The 27,587-nt window shown below is 43.1% G+C and overlaps 1 protein-coding gene across 6 annotated transcripts in view; it reads left to right on the plus strand.

Moving 5' to 3' along the window:
- PKNOX2 (PBX/knotted 1 homeobox 2) overlaps positions 1-27,324 on the plus strand; it is a 651,385-nt gene extending 624,061 nt beyond the window's left edge. For all 6 annotated transcript variants that reach the window (XM_044997252.1, XM_044997249.1, XM_044997251.1 and 3 more), the window contains 3 exons: positions 7,386-7,462; positions 12,013-12,191; positions 23,234-27,324. In XM_044997252.1, coding sequence (XP_044853187.1) covers positions 7,386-7,462; positions 12,013-12,191; positions 23,234-23,460 — 483 coding nt within the window. In that variant the 3' untranslated portion in view covers positions 23,461-27,324. The remainder of the gene's footprint in view (positions 1-7,385; positions 7,463-12,012; positions 12,192-23,233) is intronic.
- The last annotated feature ends 263 nt before the right edge of the window (positions 27,325-27,587 follow it).

Genomic DNA, 27,587 nt, shown 5'->3' on the forward strand with positions numbered 1-27,587 from the left:
CACAATATGGGTTCAATGCAAGAATCACTGGGTGAAATTCTCTGGCCTTTGTTACACCGGAGGTCGGACTAGGTGATTCATATTGTCTTCTCTGGCATTAAAGTCTAGGCACTATAAAATTGGGTGACACGACTCCTGTCTGATTAAAGACAGGCCCAAGCTGCTAAAGCCAGATGTAGCTCCATACATAGCCAAAATTCAAGGGAGTTTAGATGCAGGATTTTGGTTGCAGCCCAGCTCTGTAAACTAGCACATTTCTGTTGCACCAACACAAGCAGTGCAGGATTGGGGGGTGAGTGGTTACATTTTTTGGGGGGTGGCGCATTTACACATCCACCCCAGCAGGCAGCCTAATGTGTCTCCACTATGCCCTGCCCCTCCAATCAGGGAACAATAGGATGTCACATGCTCACTCTGCAGCCAATCAGAGGTCAGCACTGTAGGGGCCCTAATTCAAATTCTTCTCTGCTTTCTGTGGAGATGGTGGGGCCAGCTGGGCCATGGAGCTGCAACTCGTGAGCCTCACCAGGCAACCAGCTCATAAGTGCCTGATGGGGTCCTGCAGCATCCGTTTGTGCCTGGGCACTGAGTGCAGCATCTCCCCCCCCCCCCGAGCCCCTCCCTGGCCTCGTGACCCCCCATCCCCAAGTGGTCCCCAGAGTCCCACCACCGGCCTTGTGTCCTCCCCACCCTCTGTCCTTTGGGGCGGGTCTGCAGAGCCCTCTCCAGCTCCCCCCACGCCCCCAACTGGCCTCTTTCCCGCCCCAGTCCACCTCCAGTCACCAGCTTCTGCCACATCCTGCCTCTCCCATCTCCCCAGCACTACTGTCTAGAGTTTCCTTGGTCCCTCCCACTATCCGGAGCCTCCTTCCTGACTCTCTGCTATCCCAGCCCCCAAAGGGGTATCGCACTGCTTGCTGGATCATAGTCCAACAGCTTCACCTCCTGGTTCTGAGTTCAGAAGTACTCACACACACTTGCACGCTCACACCCTGCTTTGCTGCCCAGATCCCACCCCCAGCTCTGCTATTTGGCTCAACTGGGAGCATGGATGAATGTTTGGGGGAGGGTGAGTGGCAACACCGGGTGGCTTGGGCCAGCCCCGTGCATCCTACTTTCCAGGCAGGGAGCTGGCGGGTGATCAGGGAGCTTGCGGGGAGAATTGGGAGAGTTGGGGAGGGGAGCTGGGTGGAGGTCTGGACCTTGACCATACCTTCACCAAGAAATTTGGACCTTGACAAAAAATAATTGACTACCCCTGCCCTAAGCCAATGGTCCCACATCTGATTAGCACTTTATCTCTTTTAAGAACCAGATAACCTAGCAAAAAGCCTCTGGTGTGAAGGAAAGTCAATCTAGTATTTACTGTGTAGTTTAGGTTAGAAGGTTTGACTTCGCTAATATTTAGTTGCTTCCATTGGAGGCTGTAAATCAAGATCAGCTTTTACTAAATGGGATTCGCCTGAGGCTTGCATGGTAAAGGTTGATCACTGAGTGATGGTGAGTTCCAAACAGAGACATACAATGTCTGTCAACCCTTCTTTAGCCCTTCCCTGCTCTTGTCTCTCCTGCATACAACACTCTCAGTCCTGTGGCGTGATGTCCAAAAAGGAACTGGAAAGTAGCATTCCATGAGGTTCCTGAAGGAGCAGTTCTCTAGCAATGAGACTAGCAGTCTCCCATCAGTACACCAAATGAATTACTCTGTTTTTAATCTGACTGTCCCAAGAATACATGTGCTTTACAGGACACACAGAAGAGCTCCTGTGGATTAAATGTGGCACATCTCATATAGATTTCCTATTAATCTTATTTCAAAGTAATGTAGGTTGGACCTGGGCAACAGACGAAGAACATGGAAGAATATCCCAATTCTGAAGTTGGGAGACTGGGGGGGAAACAAGCTGTCTAGAGCTTCTGTTTTGAGAGAAATGTGGACCATCTGGGCTGCTAGGCCTGCCATGACCATTGGCTATTCTGCCTAGTTGCTAGGAGCTGTTATAATTTTAAACAGATGAATCATCGTATGTGGTTCAGAAGTTTGTATGCTGGCAATCCTTAAATCAATATTTACTTAAACTTGTCATTTAATGAATAATTTTGCTAACTCAGTCCTCTGACCTTTCACCAGCACAGAGCTGGGTAACTACTGCCCTCAGCTGGCTCATTTGCAGAATAACAGGTTTCAGGGAAAATAATTGTTACACAAAAATAAGTTATTTCATCACGTTTGTTTTGTATTGAAGTCTCCAATTTTGTACCATGTGGTGTTTATTTTATTTTAGCAAGTATGTCCCATTATCTGACATTCATTTGAATCGCTCCAGTTAGTGGCAAAATTTCACAAAGTTTGGCTGTTTCTCCTGTTGAGCCCATCCCTAACTCATCCATCTCCATTCCTCTCTTGCAACCCAATCCAGCCCCGTCTTCCTCCTTGCTCTCACTTTCTCCCATATGATCATATTCTGCCAGGCACTAAGCACATGCACACTGGCACTCACTCGCTTACACACTGATGTAAATTGCTCACCGGAATACCACCGGTTTAGGAATACAGGGCTAGATTCACAAAAGGACGTAGGCTACCTACTGTCCGTTTAAGAACATAAATCCCAGAATCAGGCACCACTGGGATTCACAGAGCCCCCATCCAGCTTCTGCCAAACCCTTTAAGTACTAAACTCACTTGGCACCTAGATTTTTTTGCAATAAAATTCCCTATGGGCTTATGTTTCTGCTTCTGCGCATGTGCACTGCTGGACACCTAAGCCCCATAATGATGGATTAACTGGCAGAAGATAGGTGTTCCTCCATCTAACTCACCTGCAGTGCCTGATCTAGTAAGTGGGCTCAGAGGCTGCCTACAAGATTGGGACCCGATAGGCATTCTTCCACAAAACAGCTGGGGGACAAGGACTTCCCTTATGACTTTTAGTCCAGAGGAATGGGGAGAGTCCTCCCTCTGCCTGATGGACAGAAGGGATTTTCTACCTCTGAGGTGCATGTCCTAACCACTGGGCTATAGGTCATTTGGGGAAGGGGCAGAAATGAGGCTTAGTCTCAGTCTCTCCTGTTGAAACTGTACGATCGTGGAGATGGAATTGTTGGGCTGGAGAGAAAACATGCCCAAGCACAAGAACAATTCTGGAGCCTGGTAGTTAGAGCACTCCCCTGGGAGACAGGGGATCCAGTCCCCCTGTTCCAATGATTTTTTACATTAGCTTCAATAGGACGGACTGATGGAGGCCCACATCAGAAAATCCTATTGCCTAGTGGTCAGGACACCCACCCAAGAGGGAGTAAAGCCCTGTTCAAATCCTTTCTTCTCCATCTGGCAAAGGGAGGACTTAAACCAAGGCTCTCCCACTTCCCACGAGTACTCTAACCTCTGGACTGGACGCTAACCCTCACCCCTGGCTTGTTGCAAAAGTGGTGTAGGTGTGTAACACCAAGTGAGGGTTTGCAGCTGAGAATCCCAAGCAGCCTGGCCTGAGGCATTGAACTCTTTGAGAGGGGTGGAGTTTAAGATGTACCCCTCTCCTTACCATCTCCCATTGGCTAGTTTAGGTGGCACCTGCTCAGCATGCTGGCTTTTGTGAATCCCATTCTGAGGTACCTCCCCATTCATTGTATGGAGAGTCTAGATACCTAGCTCAGGCTTTGTGAATCCTAGTGGGTTTCTTGGCCCCTAAAGTTAAGCATGGCTATACTCAGCATCACCATGCCTAAGTACCATTGTGAATCTAGCTCATAAGAATTACCAAACTTGATCAAACTGACAGCCATCTACCCTCCTTGCAGTCTCTAATGGCAGCCCTCACAGCAGGGGGAGGGATAGCTCAGTGGTTTGAGCATTGGCCTGCTAAACCCAGGGTTATGAGCTCAATCCTTGAGGGGGCCTCTTAGGTGTCTGGGGCAAAAATCAGTACTTAGTCCTGCTAGTGAAGGCAGGGGGCTGGACTCAATGACCTTTCAAGGTCCCTTTCAGTTCAGTAGGAGGTAGGTAGGTATTTCTCCAATAATTGATTATAGAAAATCTTGTAATGGACAATTATGGAATAACCTGCCCTTGGGGAACATCTCTTCACAGCCCAGGCACTTAAAAGTTGGTTTATGAAGCAGGATGAAGACTTATATCTCTTATACAGTTTTATCCCAGCTAGACCCACTAAAGATGTGCTCCTTATCCCTGTACAAGGGACATGTGCAGACTGGAATGTAGCAGGTGCACCTTGCATTTTTCAGGATGCTGTCCTAAACAAGCTGAGCATGTGAGCTAACACATTTTATAAAGCTTCAGCAAGATTTGCCATTGCTCAATAAACAGAGAATCAATTATTAATAAGGAAGTAACTTAAGCCCTTGGGCTAACTGGCAGAAAAATGTAATTCAAATAAATGTCCTGAAATTTTTCTTTTTTATTATTTCAGTTTTAAAAGACCCAGCAATCCAACCAACTATTTTTTAATATTTTGTTTGAAAAGGAATGGATTATTCTTAATCTAGGAGTTGGTGACTCCCATACTGTGGTCTTGACTAGTGGTTCTGAGGCTCCAATAAACAAGGTACATAGTGGCACATTTTTCTGGAATGCACACAGAAATGGTAACCATGTAACAAACCTTTGGATTTGGACAAATCCAATAAGTGTGCCGGTGGCTGTTGTCCCAGTGCAGACTGTGTTATATTTTAAGAAGATCTGAAAAGCTTCAGGGAAGAGAGTGATTCCATTAATGTATTTGCCCAGTAGAGCAGAAACATAGTCTTGTTAACGGCCCAATGTAAAGTAGCATTACTCAGAGGTTCACTCACATTTTGCTATTGCTGAGCTCATTGGGTCATGTAATATTTTATTCAAGAGTTACAAGATGAGATGTGCTGGACATGAAGTTTGCATAAGCAATTGCATTAAGAGGGGAATTCTGAGTAAGATTAGAGAGGTTATTTTACCTCTGTATTTGGAATCCCATGTCCAGTTCTAATGTCCACTGTTTAAGAAGAATGTTGATAAATTGGAGAGGGTTCAAAGAATAGCCACAAGAATGATTAAAGGATTAAAAAACACGCCTTATAGTTATAGATTCAAAGTAGTCAATTTATATAGTTTAACAAGAGCAGGTTAAGGGGTGACTTGATTACACACACAATGAGTACCTACATGGAGAACAAATATTTACTATGGGCTCTTCAGTCTAGCAGGGAAAGATAGAACATGATCCAATAGCTGGAAATTGAAGTTAGACAAATTCAGACTGGAAATAAGGTGTATAATTTTAACAGTTAGGGTAATTAACCACTGGAACAATTAACCAGGAGTTGTGGTGGATTCTAGATTTTGCTCCCGTTCAAACCAATGGAAAGACTTTCATTGACATAAATGTGCTTGGTCCTGCACCAAATGAGGTAACTGAATAGTTAATCATCCAGTTTGTGGATGCCTGTCAAGGCTGATTCCCCACTCTGGCACTTCAAGTGCAGAAGGGCCCTCAAGGATTCTAAAAATTGATACTGGCCACTCCAAGTTTGTATTAAACTCCCAAGGTTACAGTTTCTCTCTGACCTTGGATGTGTAGATGCTGCCACCACCCAAGTGCAAAAAGCCCCTTGTGAATTCCTCCCTGTGAGGTACCCTCTAATTAGCCACCAGCTAATTAAACAACATATGTACAAACCTCTTAGAACACTCACAAAAAACAATCCTGTTCTCAAAAAAGGTAAATTTTATTAAAAACAAAAAGAAAGAAAATACATCAGGAACTTAGGCTATTGCTATATTTAAAAAGAGAAAAATATAATAATTAAGCATCAAGAATGGTTTTCTTGAGGTCCAGCTTAATGATTACCAGCAAAACAAAAGCATTTGGGGATTAGCACAGAGGAGTCCACAAACCTTACAGAAATAAAAGTGATAAACCTAATTGCATCTTTCTAGACATTTCCTGATCTACTTACAGAACTGGGGTTTCAAATTGAGTAGTTCTAGGTATGATCTGGTGATTTCCTTACCTGGGGGGAGGGATACCTCAGAGGTTTGAGCATTGGCCTGTTAAACCCAGGATTGTGAATTCAATCCTTGAGGGGGCCACTTAGGGATCTGGGGCAAAAAAATCTATCCAGGGATTGGTCCTGCTTCAAGCAGCAGGTTGGACTAGATGACATCCTGAGGTCCCTGATACTCTATGATTTTTACAGCATAGCCTCTGCTCTGTCCCCTCTCTCCAGAGAACAACAGACAGACAAAGGGAAAGCTTTTTCCCAATTTTAAAAAGTTCTGGCCCTCCCATTGGCAATTTTGGTCAGGTGCCCACTCCCTTCTTTTTACCTGTGTGCTTTTTTTAACCTTTTACAGGTAAAGCAAGTAGAGAACAGTTACTAACAGGGATTTTATAGCTAACTAGCTGGCTGGGTGTCCATAAAAAGGAGTCCCCCCCACACTTTAATTTCTCACAATGCCACTGGCCATTTTATGCATTGTGCAAAATTGGCATGTACAAGTTTAGAAGCTTAAAGTGACTGAACTCAAGTAGCACACACAGGAAGTTTCCTATCATTCATACTGCATACACACATAGAAGGTAAGGCTTCTATAGTTCATTTCAGTCTTATTGCCATAAGACATGAGTTCTTGAAGCTCAATCTTGAGTTTTCCAGTTAATTTGCCTCCTTTCTTCAGGAGTAAGTAATGCAGCTTCTTCCCCAGAGCTCCTATAAGTTACCATAATAATTATGTTGGGTTCGTCATTTCATACTGATTGCAAGTGCCACAGTCCTTATGTACCATTTAGGTCATATCTGTGAATAAAATGCCCCAGCAATCACACACACTCATTATCATAAAATGAGTGAAGACCAGATGAGATAAAACCAAGAGCACTTTCTGTTCTTTAAATAATAATCAAACCAAGATAAAGTTCCCAAAAGTTTGTTCTAAAAGTCCCCAGCACACTAAAATGTGAGTGGTGCTTCTATGGATTGGTCATAGAGGGTGGATGCAGATGGCTGTTTTTGCAGCTGCGATACAAATAGTTTTAATATTAATATAAATGACAGCTTCCAGACTGGCAAGGTTTCAGCTATGTTCCTTGCTCTGGCTTTTCTCTTTTGCCACTGAATGTGTCTAGTGTCTATCACAAGAGGCCCTGCATACTACTGAGAAATGGGTTAGAATTTGGGCTTTCAACTCCTATGGGAGCTGACTGTTTAACTGTATGGAAAGGAGCACTTCAAAACTTGGTAATGCGGAGCTACCCAGAACAGAGGTGGGGCACCCTTTAATAGAGCCCATCCTCGTAAAACTCAGATCACTACAGCTGACCCTGACCCTCTGCTCCTCAATGCCTTCCTCTAGGTAATGCACTGTAATTATGCCATTTGTCTCTTTTCAGCACCCTTACCCAACAGAGGATGAGAAAAGGCAGATAGCAGCACAGACAAACCTGACACTTTTGCAAGTCAATAACTGGTGAGTGAACCTTAGTGTGGGGGTTGTGGAATTTTCCTGCTTTCATAGTTATTAAACTGCTGGAGTCACCTCACTACTCTTGGTGTCCCTGCCTAGCCTGCGACTTCCGTCATATGGATAGCAGGATGCTGATTAAGTTACTCGGGCCACTCCCCTTATTGGACATTTCTCCAAATAAAATTGGCATCAGAGCCCAAGGAAGAGGTGTTTTTCTATGGTTTTGAGGTTTTTTTAATCTAAACAATAGAGTAAGGTGGAAATAGCTCCTAGGGAAAAAGACAAGATTCAAACCTGAGCACCTTATGGACTCGGATTGGTTCTTTTTAGTCTGAAGACAAATGAGTGAATTTGAATCCACGGGTGCTTAAAAAGAAAGTAGACATAAAAAGAAACATCTCTATATAAATTGTTTACAAAACATTTAAAACCGTGCTCCAGGTAATGCAATATGATGTTGCAACTCTTCTCTGGAAATCCTACTGGATTCAGCCGAGGTGTGAATGGAGTTCACCCATCTCATAAACCCACCCCATATTTGCCATTCTCTGTTCAGGCGTATCATTGCTGGAGGTGAGGTGATAAGGTATCTTTCTGGTAGAACTGTATGGCAACAGACTGGAATAACAGAGAACGCTGGAGGTCAGGACTGAGTTGCATTGGTACAGCTGTAAGTGTAATATGAGAGGCATTGACAAAGGTTTCATTTTCATTCTTATTTAATATTAATGTTTACCTGATATTTGGGTCACTCTTTTTCATTTGTCTTTGCTAATCAGCTAATAGTATCACTGAGACCGTGTCTGTGAGATGGGTGTGATTGCTCTGTTCACACACACATGCTCGTGCTAGCTCACCTAGGCTATGGCTACATTACAAGCCAGGGCTGTGATTCCCTGCTTACGTACACATACTGTGCTATTCTCATCAAACTAGCATGATTATCAATATAATTATAAATAGCAGTGTAGCCACGGTGGCATAGGTAGTGGCAGAGGAGGCACCGCTGAGCCGTGCTAAGTGCACACACCCCTGGAGTCAGGCGGGTAGGTACTCGGCACAGCTTAGCCATGCCTCCGCTGCCTCTACTTGTGCCACTGTGGCTACACTGCTATTTATAATCATGCTAGTTCAGTGCGAGTTAGTGTGCGTATGCATACATTAGCAGAAGAATCTTACCCCAGGCCTGTAGTGTAGACATAGCCTCAGTCTCATTCCATGTAATACTGTCAACAAACATGACAACAATGAAATAAAAATAACACATTGGATGTCATAGTGTAGCCAGAAGATATAATAGTTTTAGAAATTCTCCTGGGCCAAAGTCTGGCCCCACTGAAGTCTGTGGCAGAACTTCCATTGACTTCACTAGGGCCGGGATTTGACTCCCTAAGATGCCATTTATTAATAAAACACCAGGAGAGAGCAGAGCCAAACTCAGAAACACTGGAGAACCAGAAAACACTTTTGATCCAGTTCAGGCAAATATAGTCTGGACATGGTGGTGTCTCTGGGCTGCATTTAATGGTAACAAAAATGGTAGTATAAACACATCAGACCTCTATCAGAATCAGGCTTCTGTTTACTGTTCATAAAGTAGCATAACTTTCCCAGCTCCTCCATTAAGTATGTATGCAAAGTGAGCAAATTACATGCTGAGGGCTGAAGGCAGTGTAACAGGGAAAGCAGCAAAAAGGAGAGTGTAGCCAAACACACACTTTAACTAACACAACACTTTCAGGACCAGCTCCTGTTGACTTCACTAGAGATTGCACCCATTCATACTAGGGGCTGAATTTAGTTCCAGCAAATTACCACATCGGTGCAAGTTGCACTGCTATGACACTGACACATTCTGAGATCAGTTTTTACCATACAGTTTGTTCAGCCACAGCAATGACACCAGTTGTGCTACTGTTAATCCAATTTTACACTAGCGTAAAAGCAGAATTTAACTCATACTCTTTGTAAAACTAACTTAAACAGAAGCTGGTCCAATAAAAGATACTCCCTTGCCAACCTTGTCTCTCTTAAACCTTCAGTGTCACTTACCTCATTTCCACTTCTTGGGCCACATTTGCCGCTGGTGTAAGTTTGTGCTGTCCATGAAGTTATATCAGGGATGAATTGAGCCCTGAGTGAAACTTTTAATTCCTGGAAAAGGCTTTTTGAAAGTGCCCATGTGACTTAGGAGCCTGACACACTTAGTGGGATTTTCAACAGCAACCAATCAATCAAAAGAAATCAGTGGGAGCTTTTGATTTTCAAAACATGTACACACCTAACCCCAAGCTCCCATGGGGCCCTGCTCTGTAGAAATGTAGAAATGGAACCAGACAGTATCTGTGCCCGAGAAGCCAGAGCCAGAAACTCTGCCTGGAGCTGCCCAGACTGAGGGGAGCTTGGAGCTGAGTTCGTAGGCATTTTTTAAAATCCCACTAGGTTTGTATCTGCATCATTAGACACCTAAATACCTTTAAAAATCTGGCCCTTGGGCTATGGTGCCTAAATGTCATAGTGGCAGGCAAACTAGAAAGATATAGACAAATCAATAGCTGTAGAATTATTTAGGACTATGGGATTGTTTATCCAGAGAGTGTTGCACTGTTTGAAGAGTTGATTGTAGTATGTATGGCCTGAGGAGCAGGGTAATCGTATGGAACATTGCCTGGGGAGTACGTTACTGTTTATCATAGAATCATAGAATATCAGGGTTGGAAGGGACCTCAGGAGGTCATCTAGTCCAACCCCCTGCTCAAAGGGGGGGCCAACCCCAACTAAATCATCTCAAGCCGGGCCTTAAAAACCTCTAAGGAAGGACCACCCACCTAGTGAAATAGTTTTTCCTAATATCCAACCTAGACCTTCCACACTGCAACTTCAGACCATTGCTCCTTGTTCTGTCATCTGCCACCACTGAGATCAGCCAAGCTCCATCCTTTTTGGAACCCCCCTTCAGGTAGTTGAAAGCTACTATCATTACGTGGGGTCATCATCAACCAGGACTATGTTTTATTGTTACTTCTATCATTTCATTCTGCTACTGTTTCATTAGCTGGACACAATAATGCCAGACTAAACTGAGCAGTAGAATGATTAAATATGAAATTATAACATTTACTTATAGTAATGATTAAGTCTACCAAGGGCCTGTACTGACTGGTAACATCATGTAAACTCTAGCAACAGTAGCTGGTATACATTTGCAATCACCCAGTGCCCCCTGCTGGTGAAAATATACATAATGGAATAATTAGTGTTTTATTTTTCTACAGAGGATAATAGTTAGCATATTGCTAGTAGTTATAACAAAGTACTTACTTGTGAAATAGGGTAACATTTTGAAAAGCATCTAAGAGCTAGTCTACATAGGCAAATAGATCAGAATAGCTCTTATGGAGTAGCAAATGCCAAACAACTATTCTGCATTAACTCCCATTGTAGACACTCTTATTCTGCATTGCCTTTGTCTGGTTTAGCTTTCACTACTTTGGAAGTGGACTAAGCAGAAAAAGGTACTCTTGGTCTGGAATAAGAGAGTCCACATGGGGAATTAATGCAGAACAGCTATTGCGCTTTAAAATCACATCCTAGCTTACTTCATAGTAACGTCTCTATGTAGATAAGCCCTAAGCAGGTTAGGGGCCAAGTTTCCTTTTCAAAAGTGACTTGGGCACTTAGAGCCAGTTTTTTTAAGGGATTTAGGTGCCTGAACAATGTGAAAGGTATTGATTATGACCAGGAGACAGAGGGCTTGTCTACATTGCTGCAGGGTGGACTACAGGGGTGTGAATTGCAGTGTGCACCAAAGTGTGTCTGTCTAACAGCTAATGAAAAGATACCTAGTTCACATTAACATAGTTCTATTTGAAAGAGGACTACATTAACACAAAGTAACTTTTAGTTTGCACTAGCAGTGTCCACACAGGGTCCACATTTCGGTGTGTTCTGCAATTCACACACCCTTAGTCCACACAATGGGGCAGTGAAGACATAGCCAGAGAGTGCACAGGCTACCTAATCAGGTGACCTGTCTTAGGGGGGTCTAACTCCAAGAGGGTTTGCAGCTGAGAATCCCAAGCAGAGGGTGATATCTATCTCTGGACCATCAGCCAGGTGCACCAGGTCAGCTGCTTATGCACCTACAGCTCTCTGCTCTCCCGACCCTTCTCCTGGGCATTTTATTCCTGGCTAATGTAGGGCACTTCCCACTCAGCGGGCCAGTGTCTGAAAATCTCTCTCTTCGACACTTAACTATCCCCAGGCACACCATATGGAGCCTGGGTGAAACTGAGCTGCTTAACTTAGGGCTACACATTCCACTAGGCGGGGGCCACATGGGACTGAGCAATGCCTAGATCTTTTTAAAACTCTGGTCCTTAGGAACCTAAGTCTCATTGAAAGTCAATGGAACTTAGTCTCCTAAGTCACTCAGATGCGTTTGAAAATGTTATCCATAGTCAATAAGTGAAAGAAAATAAATATTCTAAAACCTTGTAATAATTCTGAACCTTCAACAATGCAAGTAATTCCCTGTTTTTCCCCGTGGGAAGGTTTATCAATGCCCGACGGCGCATTCTGCAGCCCATGCTTGACGCAAGCAATCCAGATCCAGCCCCCAAAGCCAAGAAGATCAAATCCCAGCACCGTCCTACTCAAAGATTCTGGCCCAACTCTATTGCAGCTGGAGTGCTGCAGCAACAAGGAGTCAATCCTACTACCAATCCTGACGGTAAGAATGGGTCAGGGACATGGCATGGGATTGGCTAGGGAAGTCTGTAGAGCACATTTGCATTGGTTATTGTACTTAATGTCAGTAATTAAGAATGTTTGTTAACAAGCATGTGGTACATTCACACACTTTGCTTTCAGTTTCTATGGGGTAATGCTAGTTCTTGAGAGAAGTGCAAGGTCTTCTTTCTTGAATTTTATCCAGTTTCTCTCACTGTACTTCTGCATATACTGAGGAGACTCCAGGTCACCACATACTAGTTAGTCATGCCCCTCCTGGCTGGAAAACTCTACTGGAGAAATAGTGAGGTTAGAAACAGAGAGACTAGTATAATCAATAAAAATATGTCGCACCCCATTCAGCCAGTTACCTCCTTTAACATCAGTCTCCTTACAGGTTTTAATGGACAGGGCTGGGTTCATCTAGATCCTGCATCCAGCTCAGAAGGATGTAACTTTCCTATTTTCTTCCCCTGGCTTAAGGACACAGTTCAGGAAGTAAGGGTCTTCCAAACAATTTGCCTGGGTATCCAATTAAAAGATGGTGCACTCTCAAATCCATGTATGATTCTCAGATTTAGAGCTCAACCTAGACTCTTCAGCACTGCTCAGGGGCTGACAATCCCTGCTGGCAGGAATCCTTTTCCTGCAGGAGTCAGGCTACTTCTGGAGCCAGGATCTCCCCACTCCACAAAGGGGTGCAGGGCTCAGGTGCAGATTATAATAGCTCTACTTAAAACCCAACTCCTGATCTCCTGTCGCAGTGCTCAGCCACAGTCCCAGCAGGCGGGCAGCCTCGAATGAGCAGTAAAGCAGCACTGGCCACGTGGAGCTGTAGGGCTCACGCCACCTGGCTGGGGAGAGAATTTTCCCACAAAACCCTGTACGCTGGGCGCTCTCCTGAGGAGTGAAAGCACCAAGCTGAGGGATGTTGCTGCCAGGCACCTGGAGGCCAGTTCTCAGGGGGACCCTGCATGCAGGCCTGGACTCACCAGCTCCCCCACACCAGTCCTGTCCCTTCAGTGGCTGGCTCCAGCTCCTCCAAAATGGCATCTCCCCTCTCCCAGTGCTCCCGGGGGTGGCATCTCACATCCTGCTGGTCACTCTAGCTCTTCTTCCAGGGCTTTGACTTATCAGTCATGTGACTGTACCCCCCCACCACCCCAGACATGGCCCCTCCTCTGAGCAGGCAGTTGGTGGCCATCCAGGGATACTGCCATCCTCCTCAAAGCTTGAGGGGCCGTCACTCGAAATCGTGACTCTCCTCACTCCCTCGGGGCTGCTCACAGCCTCTGAATCTGCTCCTGGCCCCCTTCCTCCCAGGGACAGCGTGCGTCTTCCTGCACTAGCAGAACATAGAGCCAGGAGCCAAGCTGAGCCTCCCAAGGGTTAAAATATATCATTAATGTCTCCCTTTGGGAGGATGGGTTGCCAGCTTTTCTTAGGAAGCTGTTTATTGTAAGGCACTTGTTCAAGAAACCTTTCTAGACATTTGTAATGTTGATAACTAGAGGAAGTTGGTGAGAATGGGATGTCAAAGCAACTCCATAAATATTCAAAGCACTCTGATTTCTTCAGATTAGCTTGGCTGTGGTCTGTCACAACGTAGGCTAGGTACTTAATGGAGACTCTGCTTCTTTCATCGTTCAATGATCTTCTGCTGAAAGTGAATGAGAACCAAGTACCCATGCAAATTCTGCTATGTCTATCAGCTGACTTGATATTGTTGACTCTGAGATGTAGCTGACATGGTTCCAGGTAGTGAATCTTGAGTGCCCCAAAGATACTGCAGACATCTCTGGTCACTCTTCCTGTTTTACCCATAGTGAGGCCATTGGTTCCTGTATTGTAGATTTTAAAATTGGAAGAGATTTTGCATAGTGTAGTGTATGATATATCATTTATTTGCCTTTCTCCCAAGAAGGGAGAGAACTGCGAGTTGCCTTCCCCTCTTGGAAGGAAGGAGAAAGTGGCTGGAGAATGATTTTTGTGTAGTAGAGAAAAGGTGAGTTGGTGACATCCAACTGAGATGTCTCCTTTTCTCCCCTCAGTTGTTGCTCTTGTTGTCAGTTGCTGGCTATGTGTGTGTTCTCACTGTGTGCTGTGCCAGCTCTGCGCAGGTAGCTGACAGCAGATCTGGATTGAACTGCCTAAGACCACCACAGACTTGGTTCAGTGGAAAGACAGTCAGCCAGGTTTATTATTGATGAAGCACAGTCCTAGTATCACATAGACAATACAGGACCACCAACACATGTATGCCCATTACAGTGGACCAGTTCAGTGAACTGCAGGACTTTCCATTCCCCCCTCGGCCAGCGAGCCCTCTCCAACCCCTCTTTTATACACTGATACAAATGTTACATACCGCTCCTCTGACGTGGGTAATTACCACTCTTTACTTTCTACCTGTTGGTTTGATCAAAACATCTCTATCCATTAGCCCGTCATTCTGATCTTATCTTTAAGAGGGGTCAGCATGTCCTTGCATCATCTTCAGGAAGTGTGTTTACACCATCACCTTGTATCAGGGTGATCTGACACACACCTTCTGGAATGTGTTTATGCAAGAGTCCAGTGCCTAGCACTTCTTAGCCCGGTTCTTGCCAGGTTCTGTGAACTTGAAAGCAGACATGTTTTGTAACAGGGCCTGAGTTTTGTTCAGAGCCTAACTTTGCTCTTATCAGCAGGACCTGACTTTATACAGGTCTTGGGTCTTACTAGGCACTTTATACCTGGCCTCAGGTCTCAGGCTCTTTCTACTACAGCTCTGCGTGTTTCAAGGAATGTTGGGAGTCCCAGGAAGTCTCCCAACCATGCACCAATATCTCCTGCTGCTCCCTGAATCTCCCCTGGTTAGGAGTCATCACTTTGCTAGCCAAGGAGAATGGGAAGGTCTTAGGACCATAACTCCAGTCAGTGGAGAGGGGGATGACAGGGAGCAACCTGTTCCCTTTTATTTAACCTCTGGCTCTGGCTGTATCAGTATGTCACAATGAGCCTTGTATATTTCAGTATTATTGGCCATTCCTGTAGAATGCTGGGACATTTTTAATATGGGCATTTCACTAAATTATTTTAGTATTTCTCCAACATCAGACCCATAGGATGGTAGGGTAAGATTTTTCAAATTATTTAAAATTAAAAGTGTAATTATCCTCAGTTTGTTAATTTGCCTATTGTTGTAGGCATTAGCTCTGAGACCACTTCCTTATTATAATTTTTGTAGTAAAGTCTGCCTGACACCAGCATTAAGTTGCAACAAATATTAGCTATTATTTCTATTAAAGTAGCACCAAGAGTTCTCAGGTTAGATTGGGCCCCATTGTGCTAGGTGCTAGCAAAGACACCATCAGAGATGCTCGCTGCTCCAAAGAGCTTGCAATCTAAACAGACAAGAGTGGGAGGGGAAAGAGAATGGAAGCAGATTGCCCAGGATTATACAAAGGGAGCCAGGAATAGCAGCCACAACTTCTTACTCCAAATCTAGTACCCCATCCAATAGATCTAGTTCATAGAATCATAGAATCATAGAATTCAAGATCAGAAGGGACCATTATGATCATCTAGTCTGACCTCCTGCAAGATGCAGGCCACATAAGCCGATCCACCCACTCCTGAACTAATTCTCTCCCTTGACTCTGCTGTTGAATGCTCCAAATCATGATTTAAAGACTTCAAGTAGCAGATAATCCACCAGCAAGCGACCCCTGCCCCATGCTTTGGAGGAAGGTGAAAAACCTCCAGGGCCACTGCCAATCTACCCTGGAGGAAAATTCCTTCCCGTCCCCAAATATGGCGATCAGCTGAACCCCGAGCATGTGGGCAAGACTCTCCAGCCAGACCCTCTCAGTTGCCTCAGTACTCTAGCTCCCCTAAGTAGCAAACAGGTTACTAGTTTTTAAAATGCACCAGAGACAAATATTAAGGTGATGAAATAGTGGTTTAAGTTACATATTGGTCAACATAAGTGAGGGTGAGCATAAGATGGATAAATTCACACAGGATAGAGCTGGGATGCTGGGGATGTAACAGGAAAACAACCAACAGGATAGTGTAATATAAAGTAAGCCCTGAACTGGAAGTGTCAGCACTGAGGTTGCCAGTGCATATGTAATATGATAGTCTTTAATTACATGATCACATACTCTTTTTCCACAGGACCCTGCCTCATTCAGCATAGAGAAAGGACCGTGCTCAGGGAATGAACCAGCTATTCAGTATTTCCTTTCATTCTCACCATTCCATGTGTGGCCCCTGCCTTATCTAGTGCCACCATCCAAACCCTGCACTAAATATTAAATTATTAATTTTCTGTTGGGCTTTTCTATGGTGCTCATAATTGTGATATCTGACACTCTCAACCAGTATTGAATGTATCTTCACAACTCCATTGAAGTTATTAGTGTATTATTTGCCCCATTTTACAGATGGGAAAACTGAGATGAAGTGATTTATCAAAGACAGATTTCAGGACTACCTGACTTCCAGCCCCGTGTTCATTCCTCCAGCCCACAATCTATTACTGCTAGCAGGACTGAGCAGGACTAAAGCAGTGACTTTAGTTGCAGTTATGAGCACTCAGCACTTCTAGTCCCAGTTCCAGATGTCTTCTTGTTGGACCCAAGTGAATAAGGAACACAAAATTAGTGGCCATCTAGAGAAATGTGGATTAACATAGCTTGTCCCACATCACACAGGATGATTACAGTCTGTAAATACTTATATGAGGGACACATATTTAATAATGGGTGCTTCAGTCTAGCAGAAAAAGGTACAACATCATCCAATGACTGGAACTTGAAGCCAAACAAATTTAACTTGTAAATAAGGTGTAAAATTTTTAACAGTGAGAGTAATGAACTGTTTGAGCAATTTAAGATGTGTTGTGGCATCACTGACCATTTTAAAATCCAGATTGGATGTTTTCCTAAAAGCTCTGCCCTAGGAATTATTGTCAGGCAGGTTTTTGGCTTGTGCCATGCAAAGGGTCAGACTAGATGCTCCCAAAGATCCCTTCTGGCTTGGAATAAAACATCTGCTTTGGCTAAACAACCATTTGTAATATTGTTAGAAGACCTCAAACCAATCTTTAATTCTGTTTTTAAAGACTCAGGGGATAATTGGGTTTTTTTGCCATATGGGATCAGCCTAAGGTCAACTTGCTCATCACACTTGAAACACCACCTGCTGGAAGGAAATATGGTCTAGAGAAAAGGACCCTGGATGGGGATTGAAGGGACCTCTCTATGGAATTTAGATAGCCCCATTGAGCACCTCTCAATATTTAATGTGTTTATCCTCACAACAACCCTGTGAGAGAAATATTTTTATTCCCATTTTTACTGATGGGGAGCTGAGTCACAGGGAAATTAAGGGCTGGATTCATAAGTGAATTTAGGTGTTGCATCATCTTATTCCTAGGTATCCTGCCACCCAGTCAAATTCACTGTCACTGGCTATTCACAGAAATCCCAGATCCTCTCCCCTGAAAGGAGGTTTACCAGTTTTACTGTAAACCACTGCTCCTGTAAACCACATAGCACTTGTAATGAACCTAAAGATGGGTTATTTAAGGAAGAACAGAGATTCTACTAGAAACAAAAGAGAGTGAGGGAAACAAATAGCCTTTAAGGCCAGAGTTCAGGGAATCCTCATTGCCAGATGGAACACATGAACAGGGGAGGCTTTAATCTTAGGAACAGGCAAACACCAGGCAAGAATAGCTTGCTATCACTGTTCTTTGTGGGCAAAACAAAATCATAAAATGAAAACCTGTGTCTCATAGAGTAGGTTTTCCTCCCAAAGTTCAGACTACTGTACCCAAGAACCAGGATCCAAACTCCATGAAAACACTACTGCTTCACAAGGTTTCCTCAGTGAGTGGATACAGAGTGCTTCTCTTCCCCTGTGCTATACTGAAAACAGCCTTTTGTGTCTGTTCCCAGAAACCCTGTCTTGTTGTGAAGTTCCTTTCTTACCCTCACATGGTTTCAATTGTTTGCAATTGCCTCTGATGGTTTTCCACTGAAAGTTTTAGCATTGCAAAATGCAAATGGGCCATCACCAAGACGCATTATCCACTGGTGACTAATTTCTGCTCCAAGCCCGTAAACCATCACTAGGATCATGAAATTCCATTTGAGTCAGAGAGACACTGAGAATTCATATAGGGACATAAGCTGCATAAAATCATTGACTTTTCAACTGGATAAAAACAAGAAAATTTAACAAAATAACCTCTTAAAATTTCTTGTCATTATTAGACTAAAAACTCTTTCTTCACTCTAAACTTCACTTATATTACATATATTCAGATTGCTCTTGGAAGCTGCTGCCATAAATAATTGAAGCCGATGTTGTTGTGACAGGATCCCCGGGGTGCAGCATGGGACCGTGGGACCACTGTGCGCCCTTAACTCTCCAGCCTGGTCTGTCTCTCACAATGCTTTGCTAGTGACAAGCAACAAACCCCTCCAGGTGCTGTTATCACTCAGTACAACCACATGTGGAGCCCCACACCCAGCTAGATTGCATGAATGCTCCCAGAGCCACTCATAAATCACACAGAAAAAGGCACCAGCCAAATCCCCCCAGCTCCCAGCCTTGCACCTCAGGAATATACTATCGTACATTGCTCAAGACAAGCAGTTCAAATTTATTAATTGGTTCACCACTTCATCAATGGAAAGTGGATATATGCCAGACTTTGTAAATTTGAGCAAGTTTTCCAAAGACTCCAAGAAAACTCACTGGTAAAGCTCAACAGCTAAACAAATTTATTGACTACAAAAGATAGATTTTTAAGTGATAGGCAAAATATAAGAACGCAGTCTAATCTCAGAACTCTATTAGACTGGGCAACATCTAGATTAACCTGGATATTGCAGTTCATAGTACACGGGTTTCACCTTTGAGACCTGAGCCAGTCTCCTCTGTTGGGGTCTTCAGTTTTCTGAGTGTCCTTGTTGCTTGCAGCATAGGTGGGGGAAGGAGAAAGGCCAAGCATGGGACCCCTGTGTTCTGTCCCATGTGCTTGGAGAACACAAGTCCAGGCATGTCTGGTGGGCATTGCTGAGTCCCCAGACAAGCAAAGTTGAGCAATTCCCCTGGTGTGGCCTCATGCAGGTGTGGTCATTGAATTGTAGCTCCCCTGCTGGACAATGGCTGGTGATGTCTGTTCAGCACCCACATGGGTGTTGGTTACCTCCCTTGTCATTGTCTCTGGAGAGCTAGTATCTGGGCGTCTCCAAAACCCACAGCATATTTTAGTGATAACCATACAACACCATTCTCATAACTTCATATGCATTAATGATATATATATATATATTTAGATAGAACAGTGACTTTCAGCAGATCATAACCTTTCTCCTGATACCTCACATGCCCTGCTTTATATGCAATATCACAATTATATATAAATGAGGAATAAGGGGGCTACGGGATTCTCCCCCAGCTGTGTTAACTGCTTTTCTTGAATAGTTTCACTTTCCCAGTATTATATGTTGTAAAGTTCTGAAAACAGATTAAACAATGAATAAATCAAACAGCCAGAGATTTACAACCTGATTTGCAAGACTTTTCTGTGTGTGTGTTAATGAGATTTTTTTTGGTGGGGTTGTTTCTTTACTCATTACTGCTTTTGACCTTAAGTTAAGTGAAGAGCGGCAAACACTGAGGTCAACTGCCCGTGTATTAAAAGTCATACGTCTCCAGATGAGAAGGAGCAGGTGGGAAAAGGGGAGAATGAGATGCAGAGACATTTACAAAATAGGGAGAAAAATAAGCACAAGTGCAACAATGTGAAAAATGAAAGTGAGAAACAGAGAGAAGATGAAGGAAAAGCAGTGAGGCATAACATTCAGTGTTGCCAGGTCTTGAAGCGCTCGTGATTTTATCGTGAGTCTCACAGTATTAGGTGTTTTTCTTAAAGCCGCAGCTCATGGAGGCATGTGCTTAGATGAGAATCTCAGCCTTCTCCCCACACCTTTTATTTTTAAGTAAATTGTGGTTCTGGAGAAAAGCTTGAAAACATGAAAGCTTGAAAAAACTCCTGATTTTTAAACCACTCTTATGGATTTTTGAGGGGCTTTACTAATGAGTTTTGAAGGCTTAGAGATGGAAGTACTGTAGATGTTAGCCTCCCTTTTCCCAAAACCTAGCAATGCTGCCATACTTCATTTGCCTTCTGGACCCCTTTTTGCAAACCTGCCCTGGTCTAGGCCCCAGTTATCTCAGAGACTACTCCCCTGATGTCCCACCATGACAACTGTGCTCAGAAGATACATTTTGGCTAGCAGAACCAAAGGTGATGCTCACAGGAGCAGGAAACAGGGCCTCTTAAGTCTGAAATCCAGCCCCTCTGGCTGTAGGTCCCCACTTTTAGAGCAGCCTGTAGGTTCACCACTGACTGCAGGCTGCATTGCAATCATATAGTCATACAAATTAGAGGTGGAAAGGACATGTTAGGTCATCCAAGGATGGGGTGCAATACAGAGTTGTTCCTTACAGACTATTTCCCTGTATTCCATCCAGTCTTATTTTAAATGTCCCAAGCAATGGGGCCTGCTCCATTTGCGTTCAGAGACTGTTTCATACCAAATCCATCTCACTGAAAAGGATTGTCTGATGTTGAACCTAAATTTTCCCTGTCTTAATTTCATCCAGTTTATACTAGTTAAATCTCTTGAATAGCACCAATAATTTATCTGCCTCCTCAGTGTTAATACCTTGTAGATATTTCCAATCTGTTAGCCTGTCTCTTAGAAATTGCAGCTTATTCGTGCTATTCCTGCAAGTCATTCTCTAGACCCTTAATGTCCATCCATCTGTACAGTGAGTTTCCCCTTCTCTCTTAGAAACTTGGAAGCAGATCAGTTTTGACCCTGGGCTGGACTTCAGGGAACTCGTTCCAGAATTGTCTGCATTCAAGTGGAGCAAATGGCAAAATTCAGGCCTCCATTTTCAGCACAACTATTTCACTAATGCAACTTACTGGCAGTAGCCTGTCTTGGTCTCTGTGTTTCTGGTTACTTTCCCCAGGTGTATTGGATGCATTTTTCCAATTTTTTTTAATTATTAATTAATTATTTTCAGCCCATCTTTTTTTATCACTTTTTGATTCTTTTATCCTCACAGGTGTTTGCAACTCCTCCCAAAATTGTACCAGGTGTAAATGTACTTAGTGCACTGGTCTGCTCTAGTAACACAGATTGCTATTTATGCATCCCTAGTCTTGGAGATGTTTAGTCAGTGTTTTCCCAGTGTTTTGGGGATGATATTGAGCCAGATCCTTAGCTGGTGTAAATTGGTGCAGGTTTGTTGACTTTGGTGGAGCTCTACTGATTTACACCAGCTGAGGCTCTGGCTCATTTTGGTTGGTCGTAACCAAGGGAAACTGTGTTCCAGATATTGAAGTGGTGGGCAGTTATAAATACGTATAATAATAATAACCGTAAAGTGTTGCTTAAAAGAGAAACATTAGCAAAGTGTAAAGAAGTAGCAGGTTGGTGATGTGAGTGCATAGCTTCTCTGTGAATAGACTCTGAAATGCCTGACATATTCAAGCAAACATACACATGTCCCTGAGTGCTTCTGGTCAACTACCACTCCACAGCATCACAGTCAGTGGGAGTTCTGACCCCAGAAAACCTTCACTTGTCTCTTGGGCTGGAGGTGCCCAATGCCGTATCATCAATCTAAGCATTCAAAAATCACAAATGACCCCCCCCACAAAATCATGAGATTGGCTAAAAATCATGACATTTGAAACCAACAAATAAAAAGTCAGGGTCTTTTTATTTGCCTCCTGGTTCCTAAGCCTTTTGAGTGCTCTTGGGTCACATTGTCAGGTGTTTCTCCACAATCATGAAGGATAGAATATTTTTATTTGAATGAAAACTGATTCTCACATATTGCTATGACTCCAGCAGAAGGGGCTTCAAGAATAACATCAAATATTAAAAGACTGATGCTAAATGTGTGAGATTTGACAGCACTGTCAGATGCCAGCTGCACACAGATCTGTTAAGACACTAGATTTAGCCAGAAGGCTCCTGTTTACAGCTGCCTTCTGAGGTGCTCCTTTGGAGGAGCTTAAATCTCCTTGAGAACTGCAGAGATGCTCTCAGCTTCATCTCTATGGGAAGAGTGGCTCTAGGGGGGAATCGCCATGGTTAGACTTGGAGGTATGGCTAGAGTGACACTAGAGTCATTTCTCCCTGGCCAGAGGCATCTTTGAGCTGGAACCAGGGGTTGGCAGTAAGAGCAGCATGTCCCAATCAGGCAATGAGCAGCCAGTTAGACATTTGACAGCCTAGCCAGAGCACCTCCCAGCTGATGGCAGGAAGCAGCCTTATCCCCCTCCCAGACCAGGGAAGCAGTAGTCACCTTCAAGGGCTAGTATCAGAAACCCAATCACAGCCCTTCTGTCCAGACCTTGGACAAGGAGCAGCAAGGGCCAGAGCCTCAAGAAACAGTCAGAGTCACCTATCCACCAGAAGTTCCTATGTTCCCAAAGTTCCTTCCAGGCTTCAGTTTTACCAGGCTCATGTTCTGGTCATTAGGACATTTTATATCATTTATGTAAATACGATGATGCATAGTAGTAAAATATGCAAATAAATCCACTAAGCATAAAATCTCCAGAATTGTGACACTTCAGCTTCAACATGTATGCACTCATTTTTTTAAAGTTCTGTTAGATCCTCAGATAAAACTTCCATGCATTGATAGTAGTATTGTCCACGCTTAATATGTCAGATTCAAACTTATTACTGAAAATTCAGATGCTGTGTTGTTTTACGGGAAATACTGATGTGTAATTCTGTGATTCCGACTGAAAATGTATTATCTCAAAGAGAAAGTTTGATTTTCACATCTTGTATTGAATGGGAGGTACAGCAAATGCCAGCCAATGTGGATCTCGCCATAGCAAGTCAGCAGTCGTGGTAAAGCAACATGATGTCAGATGGCATTGTTGCTTCAGTAAAGTAAACTTGCAAATGTAATTATTTATAACAGGTGTTGTTTTTATTTTAGGCTCCTTAATTATGGACAATCTGCAGTCCCTGTCTTCCGATAATGCTACCATTGCTATGCAGCAGGCCATGATGGCAGCTCATGACGACTCACTTGATGGAACAGAAGATGAGGAGGAGGATGAAATGGAGGAAGAAGAAGAAGAAGAACTGGAGGAAGATAACGATGAGCTTCAGACAACGAATGTCAGTGACCTTGGCTTGGAGCACAGTGACTCACTGGAGTAACAAAGAATTGAAGGTTCCCTGATTTACGGTAGAGCAGATGCCTCCCGGAAAGATGTTTCCCTACCTAAATCAGCAGCCTGAGGAATTTTTAGAGGAACCCTGATCTTTGACATACAAGCCCCTCACATCACTTTAAAAATTATGTATGACAAAATCAAGTAGTGATACCTTACAAAGTGTCCTGCTTGCCTGCAATACACTGCAGCTGTGGACAGGAGTGCACATTTAAGAGACCAGTAGAATGTGCAGGGTTATTATTTAAGTGAAGGACACATGTTTACAAGGCACATATTGTGGCCAGTTTTTTTTTTGTTTGTTGTTTTTTTTTGGTGCTGTTGTTGTTGTTTTTGATAAGAACAAAAGTGTTTTTAGGGCAAGCTGTTTTCTGTATGACTGAGTCATTGATGGATGTTATCATGCAATGCCTTTTTTTGACATGCAGGTGAGAGGCAGGTCTGTTTTCATTTTCACTGCATTTATGAAAGATTTATAGATACAAAAGGATTGATGCTTTTTTTAAGTAAAAGATTGTAATGATTATAAATATCTAAATGTAGGGAAATCAGAGTTTGCAAATTGTCAGAATTTAAAACTGAACATTGAAAGACTAGTGCTGGATCCATTTAGATTCCTGATTAGTGCTGATTAAATGAATGTCAGTTCTTCAGACTTCTATCTCTTCCTATACAGAGTGACAAACCCCAGGAAGTACAGAGGGGCCACACACATGTTGATGTAAAACGGTCTCATGATTGGGCACCAGATTGTGAGCTGTGCAGCCTTTGTAGGAGAACCGAAAACTTAGAAACTTTTAATTTAATGTTCTGCTTGTGATACAGTTAGTGAAATTTCTTAGGCTATAGGTGCAATGTCAAATGACGAAGAATGTTTAAAAGATCACAAATATTCAGAAACTGATCAAGAAATGATTGGGCATACTTATGTTTTAATGAAATATAAACAAAAAATGCTAAATTTGCTTTGTTCATCTGAAACGTAGTCAGATTTCAGAATGCTGAAAGCAAGCTCATATTCTGCTATGCTATCTCCTGGTTTTGAGAATTCATGGATTGCTGAACTAGGAAAAGGTTTTTTGAGATAGCTGAACATGCTATCCAGCTGGTAAAATATAAAAATGCTCCTTTTGTTACTTCCACCTCTCATCTGGAATCCCCACCAACTATCCCTCTCATGTAAAGCATTCTGCCGAGAGATTGATGAAAAGCCGGCTTGAAATAAGATGCTCATTTAGGCGATGTCTACACTGCAGCAGGGAGTGTCCGTCCCAGTGTGGCTAGACAACCACTTGTTAGCTCTGCTCAAGTTACTGTGCTAAAAATAGCAGTGTAGCTGTGGTAGCAGGGATGGTGACACAGTCTAGGCACCTGAGTACACACCCACCCAAACCCGCTTGGCACACACTCAGGTGGCTAGCCCAAGCTGCCACCTGTGCCGCCCCAGGTGCAAGTGTCTGTCTAGCCACACTGGGAAGCACGGTGCAATGTGGACATAGCCTTAGGCGTGTTTAATAGCAGTAGGATGGGACAGAGCCGTACAAATTTTCTTCACTGACTGAGGAAGAAAACATTTCATGACGCGTTGGCAAAACTAATCACAGCCAAGACTTTCCTGAGATCAGAGACATTTGCTGAGCTGACTAACATATATACAAATATAGTAAACAAATAAGAATCAGATTATGGATATAATCACAGAAATGGCAACAAAGGCCCTCTAGTATTCACACAGTAGGAACGAAATAAACTCCTCTTGATAGAAAGGATTTCACCCCAAAACATCACTCGCACATCTCTCGCCACACACTGAATGGTAGAACTGAATATGGTTGTGTTGTCCATAAAATTTAATTGAATGAACTTTCAGTCCATTTGTAGGAGAACAATTTCAGTGACAACCCTTGGATGGCACTATCGTGAAGGCTGAGAATGACCTTTAGCAAAACAACTGGGGACCTCTATATTCCACCTTTGAGGAGCAGTCAGTAACTGAGACTGAGGAAGGACTTCCTGAAATGAATGTGTTCCTCCCTACAATGAGCAAAACTGAATGATTTAATAGAAATTTGAGAAAGAAACAAGCTTATTTATAATCAGTGGTATAGAGCAATATGTTTTGCTTCCTTTCCATGCCATAATTAGATCACATTTCCCCTTTGAAAATGCAGTGGAATTAGGGCAGCCAGAAAATAAGAATTCCATTCCACACTCAATTGACATATAAGAACACAAGCAAACTGAAATTTGCACACTTGAGAGCAACCGCTCAAAAGCCAGTAGCCTGATGCTTAGGATACTAAGCTGTGGGATAGAAGATGCAGATTCCAGGCCCTGCTCTAATTCAAAGCAGGGATTGGACCTGTGTCGCTACATCCTAGATAAATACCTTCACCAACAGGCAAAAGAGCCAGGTCTTATCTACACTTCAAAGTTAGGACAACATAGCTATGTTGTTCATGGGTTTGAAAAATTCACACACACCCCAGAACGATGTAGGTATGCTGAGCTAACTCCTGGGATAGATGCAGTTAGGTAGATGAAAGATTTCTTTCATTGTCCTAGCTACTGCCACTCAGAGAGGTGGATTGCTTACAGTGATGGAAGAACCCCTTACATCAGTGTAGGAAGTGTCACTGTCAGTATTATAGCTGTACTGCCGTAGCACCTGTAGTGTAGACATTGCTGCAATCTCTCTCACCTGTTGGAGCTGTGCCACTTGGTATACACAACTAAATGTTAATTGGACCAGAGAGAGACTGTCTCTGTTGCCTGGCTTTCGCTCTCTCTCTCGCTCTCTCTTTCTCTCTCTTCTGAGAAATCCCATGCTGGACCTGAGAAACCATCCTGTTAAGACTGATACAGTTCGGTGAAAAATTTTGGTTTTGAACATTCTGCCTTTTTAAATGAAAAAAATGGTTTGGCAGAAAATTTCCAAACAGCTGACAGCTAGGATGGAAGCTTTTCTTTTTCTGGTTCATAGTCTTAGTTAAATATGCACAGACCCAACACTAGCCCGGGACTAAGGACTGTGTACCCAACTTATTCTTGATGGCGCTAACACACACTGAGTTTTGAGACAGTTTCAGTGAGTTTAATGTTTTATGACAGAGCTTGATCCCATTTTTAAGTATTATTTTTCTGTAACAATTATTTTTTGATGGCCCCTGAACTACAGTTTCCTCTTTGCTCCTTCTTTTGCCTCTTGAGCAGTTGAGACATTTGATTATCAACAATAAGGGTTGACTCCATGATAATTCCTTGGGAATTTATTGGGCTGGCAATGGGCATAAGGGCCTGTTTTCAGTACTGATATGGCGTGAATGTAATATGTAATTTCATAGAAATTTCATTGTAATCTAGTATTAATTCATATCCATTTATTATAAAGTGCTATCAGATGAGATTTTGCAGCTGTATCTTATTGTGAGTTTATTTATATGTTCTTGATTAAGGTTTAGGAATAAAAGATAAGAGAAATCTAGGTCAATGAAGGGGACCCAGTGTTACCCAAGACATGAGTTCTCTGAACATGATTTTCCTTGGCAGGCTTCAAAATTGAAAGTAGCTGTAATTCTCAAAGGTTATGTCTTAAATTTTAGCCATTCATCATAGCTACCACCTTAACTACCTGGTGAGAATGACTGGAAGACAAGTGCTCTCTGCCTCAGAGACTGCACCAATTCACTGCTCAATGAAGCTGAAAATATTCTCAAAATCCAGAAGTGTGGTATATGTCTGGACAACAGGAATAGATATGTGGGTCTGAAGAGTCATTTCAGACATTTCATAGCCAAGAGAGCATTACAGATCACATTGCTCGTACTGGGCATGCCATACCTTGGACTGTGAGGCCAATGGATTTCTAAATAAAATAAAATAAAACAAAAACATTTCGGGATTGCTTAGTACATCATCTCAGGCTAATTCATTGCGCTTTTCCTCCTTTAACCTTTTACTGTTGTCTTCTTTTCTTGAGGCTTCCATTAGTACAGAATGAATTAGCAGCTCCATTGGTCCTCCAAGACATGTAGGCAGTTCCTTTGAGAGAAGAAGTTGATGGCAGCAGAATATTCGCAGTAACTCCAGTCCTCCCTGCAATTCAGCAGAATC

Source organism: Mauremys mutica, chromosome 22 (genome assembly GCF_020497125.1).
Source record: "Mauremys mutica isolate MM-2020 ecotype Southern chromosome 22, ASM2049712v1, whole genome shotgun sequence".
NCBI lineage: Eukaryota > Metazoa > Chordata > Testudines > Geoemydidae > Mauremys > Mauremys mutica.